Source organism: Pelodiscus sinensis, chromosome 2 (assembly GCF_049634645.1).
Source record: "Pelodiscus sinensis isolate JC-2024 chromosome 2, ASM4963464v1, whole genome shotgun sequence".
NCBI classification, from domain to species: domain Eukaryota; kingdom Metazoa; phylum Chordata; order Testudines; family Trionychidae; genus Pelodiscus; species Pelodiscus sinensis.
In genome coordinates this window covers 214,883,580-214,903,020 of record NC_134712.1, presented here as the reverse complement: position 1 = coordinate 214,903,020, position 19,441 = coordinate 214,883,580, and the positions used below count along the sequence as shown (strand labels likewise).

General features: G+C 42.1%; 1 protein-coding gene across 3 annotated transcripts in view; it reads left to right on the top strand.

Annotated features, from left to right (window-relative positions):
* Positions 1-19,441, top strand: part of CDK14 (cyclin dependent kinase 14) — a 527,195-nt gene that overhangs the window by 246,675 nt on the left and 261,079 nt on the right. For all 3 annotated transcript variants that reach the window (XM_075922396.1, XM_014569231.2, XM_075922397.1), the window contains one exon: positions 18,999-19,061. In XM_075922396.1, the coding sequence (XP_075778511.1) occupies positions 18,999-19,061 (63 nt within the window). The remainder of the gene's footprint in view (positions 1-18,998; positions 19,062-19,441) is intronic.

Below are 19,441 nucleotides of genomic sequence, written 5' to 3'. Positions count from 1 at the left end.
TTGTGGGAGATGGAATGTTAGTAGGAAAAGAGATCTTTTTGTACAGGAGTAAAAGAGACTCCTGCTTTGGACCCATTTTCCTCCCCTCGGTGTCTGTTCCTGTTTCACTCAGCAATAGAACAATGTTGGAGGAGCAGTGGGAGAGGAAATCCTATAGCCAGAGACGAGGTGATAAGGGAATACTGCTCTAGGGAGAGCATTGTTTTCAAATCCTTTTTAATGAACAGATGAGAGACTAGGTCCTGCTAAGGCTGAGGTACGGTTTGATGATGGAAACAATACTAGCTTGAGGAAGTGAGAAGTCTGCAGGGATTTCTGAAGGAGAAAAAGAAAGTCTGCTTGGCACACAGGGAGGAGAAGGGAGTTATAGACGAAGGAATCTGAAGAGAGGAAATGAAGAAATGAGTGACAAGTAGAGTTTCTGAGACAGGGAGAAGGTTAACTGAGCATATTGAAAGGATTCCATGGATTTAGAGGGAGGGATAATTATGACAGCCAGGAGGGCTTTCAACCTTTGTCCCTCCAGACAAACTTTGTGGAATTTAAATGGGCTTTTTGACTCCCTTCATTTTCCACACAACTGACCCAGGCTTTAATAAATAACTAAGAGATGTTTTAACAAATGGTTAATCAATAGTTAGAGTGCAACAGATCAATACATTTCTTGTAACTATGGATTATAACCATTTATAACACCTTCCACTGATACTCTTTATATCCTGCTTTACATTTATTAACTGTTTTAGAAACTCCTATAAATGCACTCCAATGTTAAATTTGAGTCAAACAGGTAAATGAAATCTATAGAAATGAGTGAGCTGCCCTATCTGGTGACAGATCTCACTGGACAGATTTTATTTTCTTAAACATTTTACTAATTTAGTCCCAATCAACCAAAATGATTAATTATGTTTAATTTTAAGCATATCAGTGGCCCCATTAACGAGAGTGGGATTGTTCTTATACCTAAGTGAAGTACATGCACAAGTACCATGCTAAATCCGGGCCTAAATGAGAAATTTATGCTTTTCATAGATAGCAGTTTGTTTAAATATGGAGTATTTTAAACTCACATTTTAAAAACTTATGTTTAACATTTCTAAAATATGATCCTGAAGTTTGCCATACAATTATTTTCTTGATAATTATGAATTGCAAATCTGCAATAAATGATGTGTCCCACATAGCATTCATCTTTTTAGTTTTTGAAATAAACCAGCATTGCCTAACTCCTTGTCTAAATTCAAAACTGACCTAATATTTCAACTGTTTTTAAAAGGTAATATTATCTGATCACATTTAAAATTTTCAGTGATTTATTTTTTTAATAATGTGGGTTGCTACTGTAATTTAGTCCAGAGGAGCCTTAAAATGAGAAGCTCTGTCTAATTTGGTACAGAATTAAAGTCCAAGTCAATTTATTTAATTGAATGGGCCTATTGGGAGCAAAAGAAAGGGGAAATAATTTCCCAACAAATGCTTATCATGTTTCTAAATGTCCCTAATTACATAGTTCTAAAACCAGCCCTCTCTCCAGATCATTACCTGTATTTTATCTTACTTGAATACCAGAAGCAGTTTGTTTTGATTAGGCTATATACAGTCTTTTAGAATCATAGAATAATAGGACTGGAAGGGACCTCAAGAGGTCATCGAGTCCAACCCCCCGCCCTCAAGGCAGGACCAAGCTACGTCTACACCATCCCTGACAGATGTCTATCTAACCTGTTCTTAAATATCTCCAGAGAGGGAGATTCCACCACCTCCCTTGGCAATTTATTCCAATATTTGACCACCCTGACAGTTAGGAATTTTTTCCTAATGTCCAATCTAAACCTCCCTTGCTGCACTTTAAGCCCATTACTCCTTGTCCTGTCCTCAGAAACCAAGAGGAACAAATTTTCTCCTTCCTCCTTGTGACACCCTTTTAGATATTTGAAAACCGCTATCATGTCCCCCCTTAATCTTCTTTTTTCCAAACTAAACAAGCCCAGTTCATGAAGCCTGGCTTCATAGGTCATGTTCTCTAAACCTTTAATCATTCTTGTCGCTCTTCTCTGGACCCTTTCCAATTTCTCCACATCTTTCTTGAAATGTGGCGCCCAGAACTGGACACAGTACTCCAGCTGAGGCCTAACTAGTGCAGAGTAGAGCGGCAGAATGACTTCACGAGTTTTGCTTACAACACACCTGTTGATACAACCTAGAATCATATTTGCTTTTTTTGCAGCAGCATCACACTGTTGACTCATATTCAACTTGTGGTCTACTATGACCCCTAGATCCCTTTCCGCCATGCTCCTTCCTAGACAGTCGCTTCCCATCTTGTGTGTATGGAACTGATTGTTCCTTCCTAAGTGGAGCACTTTGCATTTCTCTTTATTAAACCTCATCCTGTTTACCTCTGACCATTTCTCTAACTTGCTAAGGTCATTTTGAATTATGTCCCTATCCTCCAAAGAAGTTGCAACCCCACCCAGTTTGGTATCATCTGCAAACTTAATAAGCGTACTCTCTATCCCAATATCTACATCATTGATGAAGATATTGAACAGTACGGGTCCCAAAACAGACCCTTGCGGAACTCCACTTGTTATCCCTTTCCAGCAGGATTTAGAACCGTTAACAACAACTCTGACTATGGTTATCCAACCAATTATGCACCCACCTTATCGTGGCCCTATCTAAGTTATATTTGCCTAGTTTATCAATAAGAATATCATGCGAGACCGTATTGAATGCCTTACTAAAGTCTAGGTATATGACATCCACCGCTTCTCCCTTATCCACAAGGCTCGTTAGCCTATCAAAGAAAGCTATCAGATTAGTTTGGCATGACTTGTTCTTCACAAACCCATGCTGGCTATTCCCTATCACTTTATTACCTTCCAAGTGTTTGCATATGATTTCCTTAATTACCTGCTCTATTATCTTCCCTGGGACAGACGTTAAACTGACCGGTCTGTAGTTTCCTGGGTTGTTCTTATTCCCCTTTTTATAAATGGGCACAATATTATTTACATTGTGTTTAATCAGATTAACAGTAAACTTTGCTTTATGCCTCTGAAAGTAAGCATTTTTCAGTTTTAAAAAGTCATTACGAAGCCCAGCTTGGAATGACAAAATGTAAAATTTCAATAACAATTAGTACAGTTACTATTTAAAAGAAAACTTTGTTCTTTTCTTCTTTTAATGTTTTCTCATTTCTTTTACTTTGTGCAGAAAGGAAAGAGACTGCAAGTCTGTCCCTTTGGCTCCCTTGATGCCTAGGACTAAAAGCATGTGTTCTTGCAAACTTTGTATCAACCTTTGTGGGGAATCCACTGACTATCCAGTCCAAGTTGCCAGATGTCTGCTTGGCCAGTTCAGAGGGATCTCTAGAAATGTTCTCTAGGAATGTTCACTTTATGTATAGAAAGTATTAGTATGATTCTATCTCTTTCTGCTATGAAGAATCCAAGTGTTTCTGATGTTGACAGAGTCCAACTCATGTGGAGAAGAATCTGAAAGATCAAATGTGGTCAAAGTTTGATTATTATAGGGGTTACTGGTAGTGACTTGCATCGTCATGACTTCAGGAGTTTTATTATAACAGCATATTGGTTGAAACAGTCTCAGAAATTCTCCTTTTGGGGTTGAAGCTTCTCATACTTGCTACCTGCCCAAAGCTGCAGATCTTTTCCTTGCAACTTCTAAAGATTTGTGAAGCTATGAAGTTATAGGTTTTGGATTTGAAAAGGTTAATACTCTTTTTTTAGTATGCACAATTCACAAGCAGATGGATTTTTCAATATGACATTTTATAAGTCGCCAAACCTCATGGAGGGCTAATTACTTGAGTATAATATAAAATAAAACATATTAATATTATAATATATTTGTATTGTATTTATGAAACACATGAAAGATTCTCAATATGCGTTAATTGTTATAGGACCACTCACTTCTAAAGCCTAAGACAGTTTATATAAGCTGAGACTCTGCCTCTTGGTTCTGAGCATGTCTCAGGGAGAAAATCTTTCTAATATTTTACAATACGATGCTAACTGTCTAACTGAAATAACATAGTTGGTATCCAGAGGGGGAGGGATAGCTCAATGGTTTGAGCATTAGCCTGCTAAACCCAGGGTTGAGAGTTCAGTCCTTGTGGGGGCCATTTAGGGATCTGGGGCAAATCTGTCAGTGATGGTACTTGGCCCTGCTGTGAGGGTAGGGGACTGGACTCAGTTTACCTTAATTAATTATTTACCTTAGTTAATCTTCACAATAGCCCAGTAATGGCCTTTATCTGAGGATCTCAAAGGACTTCAGGAGTAGTAACTTTACTATCTCAGCATCTCTCAGGGGGTGTAATCTACTCACCAGGGAGAGTAGATTACACTATTTGTCGAGCCCTGCCTATGAGTATGTCTGCACTTGCATCCTCTTTTGATAGAGGGATACACATGAAGACCATTCGAAATTGCAAATGAAGCCAGGATTTAAATAACCCACACTTGATTTGCATAATCGCACTATTTTGAAATAGTGCTATTTTGAAATACAAAACACAGTGTAGATGTGGTTATTTCAGGGGGAACACCCTTCTTCTGAAATAACCGTTAAATCTCATTTTATGAGGAATAAGGATTATTTCGGAAGTAGTGTTCTCCTGAAATACAAAACACGGTGTAGATGTGGTTATTTCAAAATAGCGCCATAACATGATTGTGCAAATGAAGCGTGGGATATTTAAATCCCAGCTTCATTTGCAATTTCGAATGCCTTCATTTGCATTCTTCTATTGAAAGAGGGTGTAAGTGTAGACATACCCTATGAGATATATAATATAGTAGTAGTATTCACATTTTACAGATGGGAAAAATAAGGCAAAGAGGAATTAAGTGGTTGTCATGAGGGAGTAGAACAAGTCTGTGGTAGAACTAGAATTCTTAAGGGTCTAAGTTTTAGAGCTGCTGAGTAGTTTTGGTTAAAGGTGCTTCAGACCAATACAAAAGTGTGGGGGTGATAGCCAGCTTCTGTAGATGTACATTTGCTAAATTTACTCAAGCTTATCACTGTCATCTTTCTTGTTACTTCCCTATTTGGGGTTGGCAACTTAAAGCTCTTCTTGTGTTTGTACACCTGGCTGTCATGGAAATTGGTCTTCCTAAGGTCTGGTGATTGACTAAGCCCTTGACCTCTGCCTTCATCTTCTAGTCATGATCATTGTAAGGACCATTCTATAAATATAATTCCCAGGTATGTGCTGGATATGCCTATACCAATGTAGCCTAGCCTCCCTCAATTTATCTCTAACTGGGGGCAACCAGCAATTAGGCCTAATTTTGTTTCGTATCCAGTGTCCAACCATTTGACCATCTCAACAACTTCAGTTCTGGAGTGGAGAGCATGCTGACTTCTTTTCTTGTGGCTTCTGTTCCATATGTTGGGATGATTCACATTGTAATTTCATATTTTCTACCTTTTAACTTCATTGGTGGATTTTATCCCAGAGAACTGGGGTCAGCTCCTGCCATTTTCACCAAGCAGCTTTGGTACGATGCCAGGGATCATTTAGGAAGGCACCACCTGTCAGCAACCATTGATCCTCAGTGTTTAAATTCATTCACTCTTCTTAGCCCTCCTGTGCCTGTGCTTATATAGGGCAGGTCATCCTTCCTCAGTTATCGAAGCCTCAGTCTTATCATTATGCACTCTAAACCGCCCCCCAGCTCAGAACTGTTGCCACTGTTCAAAGTTGGTTTGCAGATCAACATCATATTCCAAGATGGCTCATTCATCTATTCTTATACAGAGAAAAAAGATCAGAGATCAGTGTTGAGCCAGTGTCTACTGGAAGTTTTCTGCTCTAGTCCTGTTATGTTTTGTGGGGGGGATAATCCAAATCCATTACGTGTTGTCACTACCTGCTGTGTAGCTCTAGGTGCCTTAAAGGCTTTGCTGCTGTGACTCAGTCTGGACCCCAAAAGACAGCCAACAAGCATGCAGCCTGTTGATTGTCTGTGTGCTTTGCAGCTCCGGTTCAGCACTGTGACCCAGCAGCCTGTCCATAGCACAACAGCCTATGTCTGTTTCACTCAGTCATCTCAGAGGAATAAGCTGTGTCTGCTTCTCTAAAGAGAAGCAGACTTATCACTCTAACTAGAGTTAGGAATCACTTAAATTCAAACACAGCACTGGGTTGGTTTAGATTAAAGTAAAACAAGTTTAACAACAAAAAGGAGACAGGATTTTAAGTGAGTTCAAGTGTAAGGCAAAAAGGATTGAAAGTCATACAATCAAAGTAAGAATACACTGCTAAGACTACTACTTAGTTTCAGATAGTTACAGCCTTTGGCTAAGTAGGTTTCTCACCATTTTCAGTGACTTCACCCACTTTGACTGGAAGACCCATATTTCTGTGATCTCAAGAGCACCAGCCCCTGTAGTCTCAAGTGATGTAGGTGAAGATGATGTCTTCTCTGTCCTTATGTTATCTTTGTAAACTCACTGTTTTATCCCCAGGCTCAGGATGACCTCATGTTCTCCTCTGCCTGTGGACTTCACCTTCCTTGCCAATTTGTATGTAAAGGGAACTTCCATTGTCCTCCGGTCACTCTTCGTTTAATTTGACTGTAGGAAGATACATGGCTACTTTCCATCCTGTGTACACTTACTTTTAGAGGAAGGATGATCATGTAATTAAAGCATAGAATTTAGAACCAGATCTGAGCACTATTCCTGGATCTATAGCACTCTTTTTGTGTATTTTTCCTCAATTGTGAAATGGGAATAATTAAAATTAACTTGCCTCAAAGAGTAATTGTGAAGTTTGATTAATCCATGTTTATAAAGTGTTTTGTGATCCTCAGGTGTAAATTACTATTAAAGCATAAAGTGGTAGGTGCCTTATGGCATCCTTTCACTTTGTATGCTTTTCCTGGGGGGAGGTGAAAGAAACAAAGAAATTAAAATGTTTGTTATTTAAAACACTTAGAAGTCAGTAAGTGAATAAGTTGCAATTCTCTTACCAATATAAACCCAGGAATATTGGACATATGTTTTCTATTCCTCTTTCTTTATACTTTTTTATTTAATGCTATTTATTACTATTTATATTTATAGGAAGTGGAGTTTGGCTGAGTGAATATTGTTATAAGCTTACATTTTTCCTCTCCTTCATATTTGCAGTGCATTTGACATTGCAGTGCTACAAGGTTACATATCTAATTTTAAAAAATTTGAATGTGGTGTTTATTTACACACATTAGCTACATATTTCCAAGCAAAAGTTTGAGCCCAGATATCTCTGGAGGAGATGGGAGTTGGGTGATGTACAGTGAAGAGAGGATTTATGTCTATTAGGAAGGTGCAAGAGTAAGCCATGGACTTTGCTGTTGTCCCCCACCCCTCTGAATTCTGTAGAACATGTGCAACATAGGAATGCCCTCAAAAAAAGATGGTTTAGGCTTCTCTGAAAGTAGTCTCTCTCCCTGTGGCACAAAGCCAGAGTTGGCCATGTACTTAAAGGAAACTTTTCATTAATGAATAGCCAAAAATGTTTTCCTACAAGAGCCCCCAAAATTGAGAAAAGTCATGTTAGTGGCATATGTCTTTGCTTTACAGGACACTTGGTTAGATTTGGTGCATAAAGTATGTTCTTTTTTTTTCCCTTGTTGTCACTCGTGCTTCTGTTTGTCTTTGTTGATAGTTTGTGGGAATTCCACAACACTAGAGGCATCTGTTAGCAATTTTTTTTCAAAGGTGCAGTGTTTCCTTTACATCAGCCCAGCTGCTCCTGTAGCCACCCCTTCTCTGTCTGAAGATTGTATGAGTGTCGCTTTGTGAAATATCTTTCAGGAGGATTCTTTCTTAGTAGTGTGGCCAACCCCTTCCCTTCCAATATAGGGAAAAGAGAACATCATTGTGCAAATCTTTCCATTGTGCTGAGTTCTATGAAATCTTCAGAAGTTTCAGAAATGTCAAATGTGATGACTAAAACTGTACGATAGCAATCAACAGACTTATTTTATTTGATAAATTCCACTTAAGTACAATTAACTTTCCTGTGATCTTTATGACCTCCATTTTAAATGTTATCACAGCTATCAATGTTTTTGGTAAACTGCCAGTTTTGTCAGTTTAAGAATTTGTTAGTGAAAATGGGAAACTGTTTTAGTCAGTAAAACTGGTAGGGCATAAATAATGTGTGCACTCTTTTTATAGAAAAGAATGGCTTGAAACAGTCTTGCTGCCTCAGTGAAACAATACAATCTGTCTGCTGCATGATGTCATTGCCAGAAGCCAAATAGTACAGTTTTTGTTTTAATGGAAGTGCTCTTTCACATTGCTGGTTTTACATGATGGGAATGTGGTTGGAAATGCTTCGTTTTCCATTCACAAGCCCCAGGCTGTCCATGCATTTCAGCTTCAGAAATGACAGCTGAAACCAATTAGACAGAATTATGGGACAGCTAAGTCACGTGTAGATTCATCATGGTTGAGAGAGAGGAGGGAGAGAAATTATATTGCATGAGAAATAGACATGATTAATCAAATTAGGGGAATACGATATTAGTACAATTATTATGGAAAGGCTTGTGTGTTATTGTCTCATAAAATGAGCTCTATCTTTAGTGAGATTTCCTCGCCTTTGTGTGAATTGCTGCATGTTTGATAGTATATTCTCTCATATCTCTAACCTGGCTAAAGTCAAAGGGCAAAATATGTGAAGTAAAAATAAACCATGAAAGCATGTCCTTGGACATCTGTACTTTGTGGTTTATTCATCTATTCATAATTTGAATCTTTATTGCTATGTGGTGGGGTGGAAAGCCCAAAACTTTAACTCTTGCTCCTAATTTTATTTATTTATATATTCCCTCTTCCCCAGAAGTAGATTACAGTTTACATAAACTTTGCTGTCTGAGTAGTTTTCCCCTTTACAACTGTTTGCATGCACACATCCATCCATCCATCCATCCATCCATCCATCCATCCATCATGGTTTTACTGGATAAGAATCACTTGTCATGGTCTGCAACATACTTTAGGCAAAAAAAATAATTACAATATGAAATATTGCCCCCTGGGTTATTTGCAAAAGTAATTTAAATTTGTCATGGCAGTTTACAGAGAAAAATAACAAAACAATGATAGTCCAAGTAAGGCTTTTTGATTCTATATCCTTATCCTTTAAACCTATAGTCCTTGTGCCAAATTCTGCTCTTTGTTAATCCCATGAAATTTTGCTGCCTTCAAGGCATTCTCAAAGACTCTAAGGTATTGTCTTGAGTAAGTCATTTAAAATGTCTCATTCTTTTCAGTTTTAAAAGGCGGGTGATGTTTTCCTTTGTTCTGGGTGTTGTGATCCTAATTTTGTAGTTTAAAATGTGTTTTGAGACACTGGGAGGGAATGCATCATAGAAAACTCATTATTTGGTGTGTGTAACTTAAGGTGAAATTTGATCCTTTGTGTCCATGGGATATTAGTTTAAAAAACAAAAAAGATTTATAGTGCATTGGATGTTAAGACTACAGGATAAAACAGTGTTGTAAAATATCTTGGGGCTTCATCTCAAATTGCTTTACAGAATTAGGTAATATAATAGAGCTAAATAATAGTATGCTCAAGCAGAAAATGGAAGGAGAAGTGATGAAGGGGAAAAATGTCTACATTATGAATTAACTTTTTCTTTACTTCCTGTGGGCATTCCCCAAAGACAGAGAACCAATAAGGGCCTATGACTGAGGCCTGTGCTCTTAAAGGTTCCTTGTGCACCATCATGCTGAATGGTTTGGACATGGATCAAATAGGGATAGAAGTGGGAATGGAGCAGCTGGACCCTGCACACACCATGAGGTGCAGGTGTTGTGGATGCAAGTTGCAGCCTCGCTAAGTAAGGCCAGAGTTTTATTAACTGTGCAGGGGAGGCACTATATACCCATCCCCTCTCACATACCAAGCATTGTGCCCATCTATAAAAAGGGGAATAAGAACAACCCAGGAAACTACAGACCGGTCAGTTTAACGTCTGTCCCAGGGAAGATAATGGAGCAGGTAATTAAGGAAATCATATGCAAACACTTGGAAGGTAATAAAGTGATAGGGAATAGCCAGCATTGGTTTGTGAAGAACAAGTCATGCCAAACTAATCTGATAGCTTTCTTTGATAGGATAACGAGTCTTGTGGATAAGGGAGAAGCGGTGGATGTCATATACCTAGACTTTAGTAAGGCATTTGATACGGTCTCGCATGATATTCTTATTGATAAACTAGGCAAATATAACTTAGATAGGGCCACGATAAGGTGGGTGCATAATTGGCTGGATAACCGTAGTCAGAGAGTTGTTAACGGTGCTAAATCCTGCTGGAAAGGGATAACAAGTGGAGTTCCGCAAGGGTCTGTTTTGGGACCCGTACTGTTCAATATCTTCATCAATGATGTAGATATTGGGATAGAGAGTACGCTTATTAAGTTTGCAGATGATACCAAACTGGGTGGGGTTGCAACTTCTTTGGAGGATAGGGACATAATTCAAAATGACCGTAGCAAGTTACAGAAATGGTCAGAGGTAAACAGGATGAAGTTTAATAAAGAGAAATGCAAAGTGCTCCACTTAGGAAGGAACAATCAGTTAAATACATACAAGATGGGAAGCGACTGTCTTGGAAGGAGCATGGCGGAAAGGGATCTAGGGGTCATAGTGGACCACAAGTTGAATATGAGTCAACAGTGTGATGCTGTTGCAAACAAAGCAAATATGATTCTAGGTTGTATCAACAGGTGTGTTGTAAGCAAAACTCGTGAAGTCATTCTGCCGCTCTACTCTGCACTAGTTAGGCCTCAGCTGGAGTACTGTGTCCAGTTCTGGGCGCCACATTTCAAGAAAGATGTGGAGAAATTGGAAAGGGTCCAGAGAAGAGCGACAAGAATGATTAAAGGTCTAGAGAACATGACCTATGAAGCCAGGCTTCATGAACTGGGCTTATTTAGTTTGGAAAAAAGAAGATTAAGGGGGGGACATGATAGCGGTTTTCAAATATCTAAAAGGGTGTCACAAGGAGGAAGGAGAAAATTTGTTCCTCTTGGTTTCTGAGGACAGGACAAGGAGTAATGGGCTTAAAGTGCAGCAAGGGAGGTTTAGATTGGACATTAGGAAAAAATTCCTAACTGTCAGGGTGGTCAAATATTGGAATAAATTGCCAAGGGAGGTGGTGGAATCTCCCTCTCTGGAGGTATTTAAGAACAGGTTAGATAGACATCTGTCAGGGATGGTGTAGACGGAGCTTGGTCCTGCCTTGAGGGTGGGGCGCTGGACTCGATGACCTCTTGAGGTCCCTTCCAGTCCTATGATTCTATGATTTGACTGGGACAACTGCAGCATTACAAGGATCTTGCTGTATAACCAACAACTTAGAGTAGATTCATCTCCCACAAAGGATGGTGCAGGTTTGGGAATCTCTCCAACATCCTCAGCGTCAGTGAAGACTGATGCAAAGAAATCATTTAGCTTCTCCGCAATGTCCTTGATTGCTCCTTTTGTATCTTGATTGTCTAGGGGACCCACTGGTTTTTTAGCAGGCTTCCTGCTTCTAATGTACAGGCAGTCCCCGGGTTACGTACAAGATAGGGACTGTAGGTTTGTTCTTAAGTTGAATCTGTATGTAAGTCGGAACTGGCGTCCAGATTCAGACACTGCTGAAACTGACCACCAGTTCTGACTTACATACAGAATCAACTTAAGAACCCCAGGCGTCCCCAAGTCAGCTGCTGCTGAAACTGATCAGCAGCTGATTCCAGGAAGCCCGGGGCAGAGCAACTCTGCCTGGGGCTTCCTGTAGTCAGTGCTGGTCAGTTTCAGCAGAAGCTGACTTGGGGACGCCTGGGGCAGAGCAGCTGGGGTGCTACTGGACCAACCCAGCAGCACCCCATCTGCTCTGCCCCAGACATCCTGATTCAGCCGCTGCTGAAACTGACCAGCAGCGGCTGAATCAGGACCTGGGGCAGAGCAGCTGGGGTGCTGCCGGGTTGGTCCAGTAGTGCCCACGGGCGCTGCAGGACCAATCGGCAGCGCCCCAGCTGCTCTGCCCCAGAGTCCAAAACAAAAGCCTGGTCTGCTGGGGGGGGGAGCACACTAGCTGCGCCCCCTCCCCAGCAGACCAGGGACACGGGGAGCAGAGCCGCAGCGGGGTGCCGCGCCTCTGAGGCTTTGCTCTGGCAAAGCCTCAGAGGCGAGGGACCCCGCCACGGCTGCGGCTTCAGTCTGGGTGCCTGTGGTCTGCTGGGGACGGTCCCCAGCAGACCACAGGCACCCGGACTGAAGCCGCAGCCGCGGGGGGGTCCCGCGCCTCTGAGGCTTTGCCAGAGCAAAGCCTCAGAGGCGCGGGGAACCGCCGCTGCTGCCGCTCCAGTCTGGGTGCCTGTGGTCTGATGGGGACGGTCCCCAGCAGACCACAGGCCCCCGGACTGAAGCCGCAGCCGCGGGGGGGTCCCGCGCCTCTGAGGCTTTGCCAGAGCAAAGCCTCAGAGGCGCGGGGAACCGCCGCTGCTGCCGCTTCAGTCAAAGCGGCAGCAGCGGCGGTTCCCCGCACCTCTGAGGCTTTGCTCTGGCAAAGCCTCAGAGGCGCGGGACCCCCCCGCGGCTGCGGCTTCAGTCCGGGTGCCTGTGGTCTGCTGGGGACCGTCCCCAGCAGACCACAGGCACCGGGTCTCAAGGGGCAGCAGCAGCGGTTCCCGCGCTTCTGAGGCTTTGCTCTGGCAAAGCCTCAGAAGCGCGGGAACCCGCCCGGTGCCCCTGGTCTGCTGGAGACGGTCTCCAGCAGACCAGGGGCACCGGAGCAGCTTACGAACGGGGCTTTCTCGCCCCGACTTCCAGGGCAAGAAAGCTCCGTTCATAAGTGCGGATCCGGCGTAAGTCGGGGACTGCCTGTACTTAAAAACATTTTGTTGTTGTTTTTTGAGTTTTTGGCTAGCCATTCTTAAATATTTTTTTGCTTTTCTTATTACATTTTTACACTTAATTTGATAGTGTTTGTTCGTTTCTATTTATCTCACTGGGATTGGACTTCATTTCTTGAAAGATGCCTTTTTGTCCCTCACTGCTTCTTTTACATGGAGGTTAAGCCACTGTGACTCTTTTTTAGGTCTCTTACTATGTTTTTTAATTTGGAGTATACATTTAAGTTGGGCCTCTATTATGGTGTCTTTAAAAAGTTTCCATGCAGCTTACAGGGATTTGGCTCTCATCACTGTGCCTTTTAATTTCTGTTTAACTAATTTCCTCAATTTTTGTGTAATTCCCCTTTTTGAAATTAAATGCAGAGTGCTGGACTGCCAGAGTGCAGATTAACCAAAATCTGTTTTGGTTTCTGCTTAATTAGTCTAATGATTTTGAGGGTTTTTTTTGTTTTGTTTAAAAAGCTTAAAATCCAGTTGACCCTCCCATCATTTGTGTGTGCAAGTGTTGAACAAATTGTTCTGAGTTTTCCAGCGCTTGTTTCATTACTGATTTGGATCAAGCTGCTAACTGGACAGTCCGGTGTTCCTAGTCCCAGAAGTAATAACGTGTTAAGGGTTCAGTTTGCCACATACAGAGCAGACCCGCTAATCAGCTGCTTAGCGGCTGCCCGAGCCTAGCTGAGGCCAAATCCTACTGACCTTCAATCCTACTGACCTACAGGCTCGTCATGCCCCAGACTAGGTGACCCGGAGGATCCTATGTCCTGGGGCCGCTCACCTTACGTAGGCGTTGGGCACAGGGCACCTCTTGCCAGGTGTCAGCACGATGGGCCCCCCGAAGTGCACCCAGGGCTGGTCTCACGTGGCAGCCATGTCTCCTGCCACCACACACACCTACTTGTCCTAATTGGCCTGGGGGTGGGGGACTGGCAGGGCCTTTTTGGGTCAGATCAAGCCTCTTGGTGGGCCAGATCCAGCTTGCAGAGGCCCTTTTGCTCACCCCTGAATTACTCTGATCTTCGTGGGCTGGCTACTGCCTTGTGATAACACCAGCCATGCTGTGACCATTAAGCTAGACAGCCTAAGCCCTAGTGTCTTATGTGATCTCTTTTGGCTGATTGCAAGTCAGATGCATAGAGTGGGGGGGATGGGAAGAGTGGAGAAATCCATAAGGGTGTCTGTTGAGCCGTGCTATTCTCACTGGGCTGCAGGGGAAATTCAGGTTGCCTGAATTGCAGACCTGTTGAGTAAATGAAAGAACCCACAGTGATGTGGGCAGGTGTGACAGGACTGCCAAACCACGTGCATGTGTAACCCACTTTGGCGGGCCCCTCCCGCCTACCCTCTTGAGGCCCGAGTCCACAATGCAGCTTTATAGCTGGCCTTTTAAGCAAGGCCAAGGCCCTCCAGCCTGAGTCCACAATGTAGTTCAGGGTTGTAGCGGGGACGCACCCCAGGTAGGGGGACCCGGGCCCACCCTACTCCACCGGGTCCCAGCCCTGTGAGCGACCGGTAACGGGTCACTCCCTCGGCGGGGCAATCCGGCCGAAACGCGCCGAGGTTCTCTGGGCAGGAGAGGCAGCTCCCGCTCCTGCCCTGGGCTGCTTCCTACCTGGTCCCCTGTGGTTCCTTCCCCTGTACTTGCCCAGCTTGCTGCAAGCTCCGTGCCGGCGTCCCCTCAGCAGGCAGTCCCTGGATTACTCCAACTCACCTCCACGTCCCTTCCAGCCTCTCCTGGCGTCCCCGGCAACAGCTGAGTGGGAGCTCCCTGCACCAGTCCTCCTCCTCCGGCTGTCTCCCCAGACTGAGTCCTTCCCCAGGCTTTTATAGCACAGCTATAGCCCGGGCATGCTCGGTAGGGCTGTGGAGGAGAGGCCTCTAAAGCCAGGTAACCATGGCTGGGCCCTGCAAGTTCAGTGCGGGGCTGCCTCGCCCCGTCACACCCACATATCTTCTGGGTGTGATTCACTGTCCCATCTAGTAGCATGCAGACCACTTAGAGAGAGAAGAATGAACGTGCTCTACCTTTGGGTTGCCATACGTCCGTTTTTTCCCAGACACGTCCTCCTTTTGGATCTTTAAATTTCCATCCAGCTGGGTTTTAAAAATGTCCGGGATTTTGCCCTGCTCATTCAGTGACAGGCCAGACGCTTCCCTGCTCCACTGAGTCCATCCCCACCCACACATGCTCCCTAGCCCTGCCTGCAGCCACCTTGAAGAAGTCTGGACTTTCCGTAGCCTGTAGATTCAGCAGCAGTTGCTTAGCAATGGGTGGGAGGAGTCACTGTGAGTCTCAGAGCTTGCAAATGCCACATGGAGAAGAGTTCTGGGATCCCAGCAGCCCCTGAGACCTGCCCCTCCACCATAGACCTGCTGACACCCCCATGAACTTGATCCCTGTGGCCCCCAGAGCCCCATAAATACCTCTCATGGACCCAAATCCTGTAGAGCCTCTTTAAACCTCCCTAGCACTGGACCTCTGCGCACCCCCCCCCCCCCCAGAGTCCTGCCAGCACCCTCCAGGCTTGAACTGCACGTCCTCGCCGAAGTCATGCAAACATCCACATAGGCCAAACCCCACGTTTCTCCTGAGCTCTGCGTGCTCCCCCATTGACATGCTGTCAGCTAATGGTCAGGGCAGTGTGTGTGTGTATGTTTCCGAGAAAAGGTTTAACGTCCGTGTCTTTATTGCTAGGACCGGGGTCCCGTCGCAGAGGGTGGCCAGCAGGCCAACAGACGCCCCTTTATAGGAAGAGCTTATTACACCTTAGATTTTAGGTGTAAAGGCTGAAAGGCTGAAAAGGTGCCCCAACGGATCTTGTCACCTGGGAGTGACACAGATCCAAACGCCCAAGCTCTCCCTATGTCTGTCCCTTCATGACCGGCTGAAGTTCTTTTAAATTGTGCTTGGTTCTATTACAGCAACTGAAGGAGTCAGGTTAAAGCTTAAACAGTTACAGGTTTATTAAAAGACTTATAAAAGCATATACTCACTATTACTTGTGTATGCTCACATTGTATTAATGTGTTATATATACTATACTATAGTATACTGATGTTTACACATGAATACAACATGAGTTGGTAGATACTGATACACTCTCTTTCAGGAGTGTCCTCTTTTTTGAAAGTTCGAATATGGTAAGCCTACTCTATAGTCTTAGGCTGTGTCTAGACCACAGGCTTCTTTTGGAGGAAACTTTTTTTGGAAGAGATCTTCAGAAAAACTTCTTCTGTAAAAGTGTGTCCACACGGCCCAAGCACATTGAAAAAATGACCTACTTTTTTGAAAGAGAGCATCCAGACTGAATGGACACTCTCTTGCATGTCAGCTCTGATCGCTATGAATGGAATGGCCACCAGAGCACCTGAGCTTTTTTTCTCTTTCCTCTTCTTGCGAAAGAACTCCCTCTTCTCTGTCCACACATGCCTTTTTCCGAAGGAGCTCTTTGGCAAAAAGGCTTCTTCCTCGTACAATGAGGATTACCAATGCTGGAAAAACCCCTCTGTTCTTTCGATTTTCTTGCGGAGAAACGCAATTGCAGTGTGGATGTTCCTCAAGCTTTGTCAGGAAAAATGGCTGTTTTTCTGACAAAACTCTGTAGTGTAGACATACCCTTAGTTGCGAAGAAACTGGCTTTTAGCTTAAGCTATGGAGACTCATGTTGTAAGCTCCAGAGGTCCCAGGTTCAGTTCCTCTGTGATATACATAATATAGGGCAATGCTTGTCTTTCATTGTGTGTTTTTAAAAAGCAAATTTCAGTGAGGTTTTCGTCAAAAATTTTAACTGGGACATATGAAAAACAATGGAATTTGTCTTCATTCGAAAGTTCACATTCAAGTTAAACGAGAAAATTTTGTTGCATTGAGGTTGCCATTTTACTGCTATAATAGGAGAGAAATTGAGAGGAGGAAACCTATTCTGGAAAAGAAAAGTTTACATCATTGCAGTAATGATGTTTCAGATGTTTTGCCAAAAGGCGCAATATATTTGTGCTAGAGTTGGTGCTCAAGAAGTATCAATCACTTCACACCTAGAAGGTGACAAAGGTGACTTTTTGTATCAACATAAAGGGAGCATAATAATCAATCAGTGAAACAATCTTGAGTGTGCAATGTAGTGATGAATTATCAAGAGTGATTGGCTAGTTCTTGCTATGGTCCCAGAAGATTTAGAAAGAAAGATTGGGGAACCAATGCTGAAGTGGCTTTTAGAGCTGTAAAAATTTGAATCTAAACCACATTTAAAGTATAAACCTTTGTTCAAAATACAATTTAACTAACTCACACTACCACTGATAGGTTAGGTTGCTTACCCTCCAGGATTGTCTTGGAGCCTCTAAGAATTAAAGATTAATTTTTAATTAAAGATCAAGTTATTCAGTGAAACCTCCAGGAATTCATCAAACCATATTTGGAAACCCTGCTGATGGGGGAAGTAAATGCATGAGCTAACATTTTATTTTCTTTGTTAGACGACTGCACTGATACGTTAAGTACAAATTGAACCATAAATGTTATTTTTTGTAGCCCGTGTTTGGAAGGAAATTGCTTCCTGTCCTTATATCTTCATGCTCTTTGAATATATTCCCCTTCCATCTGACAGACAGACAGACGTTTCCACTACACATAGAATATTTGCTATCTTTAAGCCACAGCGGAGTTTCTTTAATGCATAGCCAACTGAAATTATGCATCTTTTAGCATGCATTAAAGAAATAATGTTTTAAATAATATATTTATACTTGCATCAACTTTAAATTTATTTCATCAAATTGATTTAGTCCCACATGATTTTTCTAATACTAATATTGGCATATGGGAGAAGGGATGTGAGAATAAAGCTTGGGTATGGACACAAGAAGGCAACAAAGTGTTACTGATAATTTGAATCCTATCCAGAGGATAGTGTGTAGGTACATAGTAGGCTTCTGAATGAACATATAAAAGAAGGGATCCTGGAGTTGTTTGGGTAGCAAAATGAGGCCCAAGAAAGAAGTCTGGTTTGAAAAAGAAAATTTCAGTCCAAGACTCTCTCCTTGACCACTGTGTTTACACACAGTAAACAGAATGCTGCTTTAATCTTTCCCCTCCACATGCAGTTCCAAGTTTCTGAATAGAAAGATCAGCTCCAATTTGGTGATGGTTATGCCAATTAATATTTTTCTTTCAATTCTGATAAAATTTCAGAAATTAACTTGTGATTACAGAGCAGAGAATCAAAGTACCATCTTACTTGATAAAGGGTGCATACTGGGTGGAGCCAAAAAAAAAAAAATCCTGACAGAAGCGAGGGAGGAAGGGTGGAGGGATTTCAAATTTTAATAAATGTTTACTAAAAATGTATATGGAGAATTCAGTTGTCTTCTGAAGACTTATTGTAGTAAATTCAGAGACTGCATTAATTTAAAGTGAGAAACTAATTTTAATCCTGCTTTCAGTGGAAACCTCAAACTGCTTCTGACATCTCTAATAATTGTCCACTCATATGTATGCACATGCCTGTTGCCATGTTTCATCATATTTTTTTGGTACTGAGCAGTATTCGGCTATCTATTCTTCAGCTATTTTAAGCATTATTTTGATAAGTAATCCTGGGCCAGAATCTTGCTTGACTTACTCTTATGGAACGTTGACTCCAGAGGTGTTTTATTTAAATGATGTGGGCAGATTTTGTGATGTTTTTCTTGTAAGCTTCCCCCACCATGAGGTAACCTATAGGGCACTGATGGTAATACGGATCCATCTAATTTAAGAGATACCATATCATACGTGGTAGATTAAGATTTTAAATTAGTAAATTAACTATATGCAGGACCGATTAGAAGGAAACTAGATTCAATTTATTCTTAGAAATAGTTTTATGAGTCACATTAAAGAGATGCTTAATAAGAATGGAGCCTGGAGGTAAAGACAACATGGCATAACTGAGAAAATGTTTTTTACTTCCATTTGCTCTGTCCACAGAAAACAGTGACTTTGAAGTGTAAGAATATTGATCTATTGTAGTCATGGGGATATTAATACAATTTTCCCCTTTGACTTTTTCCAGCACACTGATTTATGTCAGTACATGGACAAACATCCTGGAGGACTTCATCCAGACAATGTCAAGGTAAGAATAGATAAAAGGACACTTTCAGTCAGAATATAGTAACAGTAAATTTGTGTAGAACATGGGGTGAAATATTTCACCGATGCTTTTCTTACAAGCTAAAGGAAAATTAATGTCCATCTGAGTAAATGTTATTGATGTTACATTTTTTCAAATGAAAAAAACGATACTAATTTAAACACTTGCACAACAGAAGAACAGCGTGAGCAGTATAAGTGAATGGTGAGCCATTGTTAATGTACAATATTATTTTAAGGTGATAGAGTACATTTTTTTTGCTTTCTTGGAAGATATGAAAATAGTGTCAACCCCTCTCCCCCAACCCTGCCTCCTCAAGAAGAACAAAACAAAAATCCACACCCTTGACTGAATTATTTTAA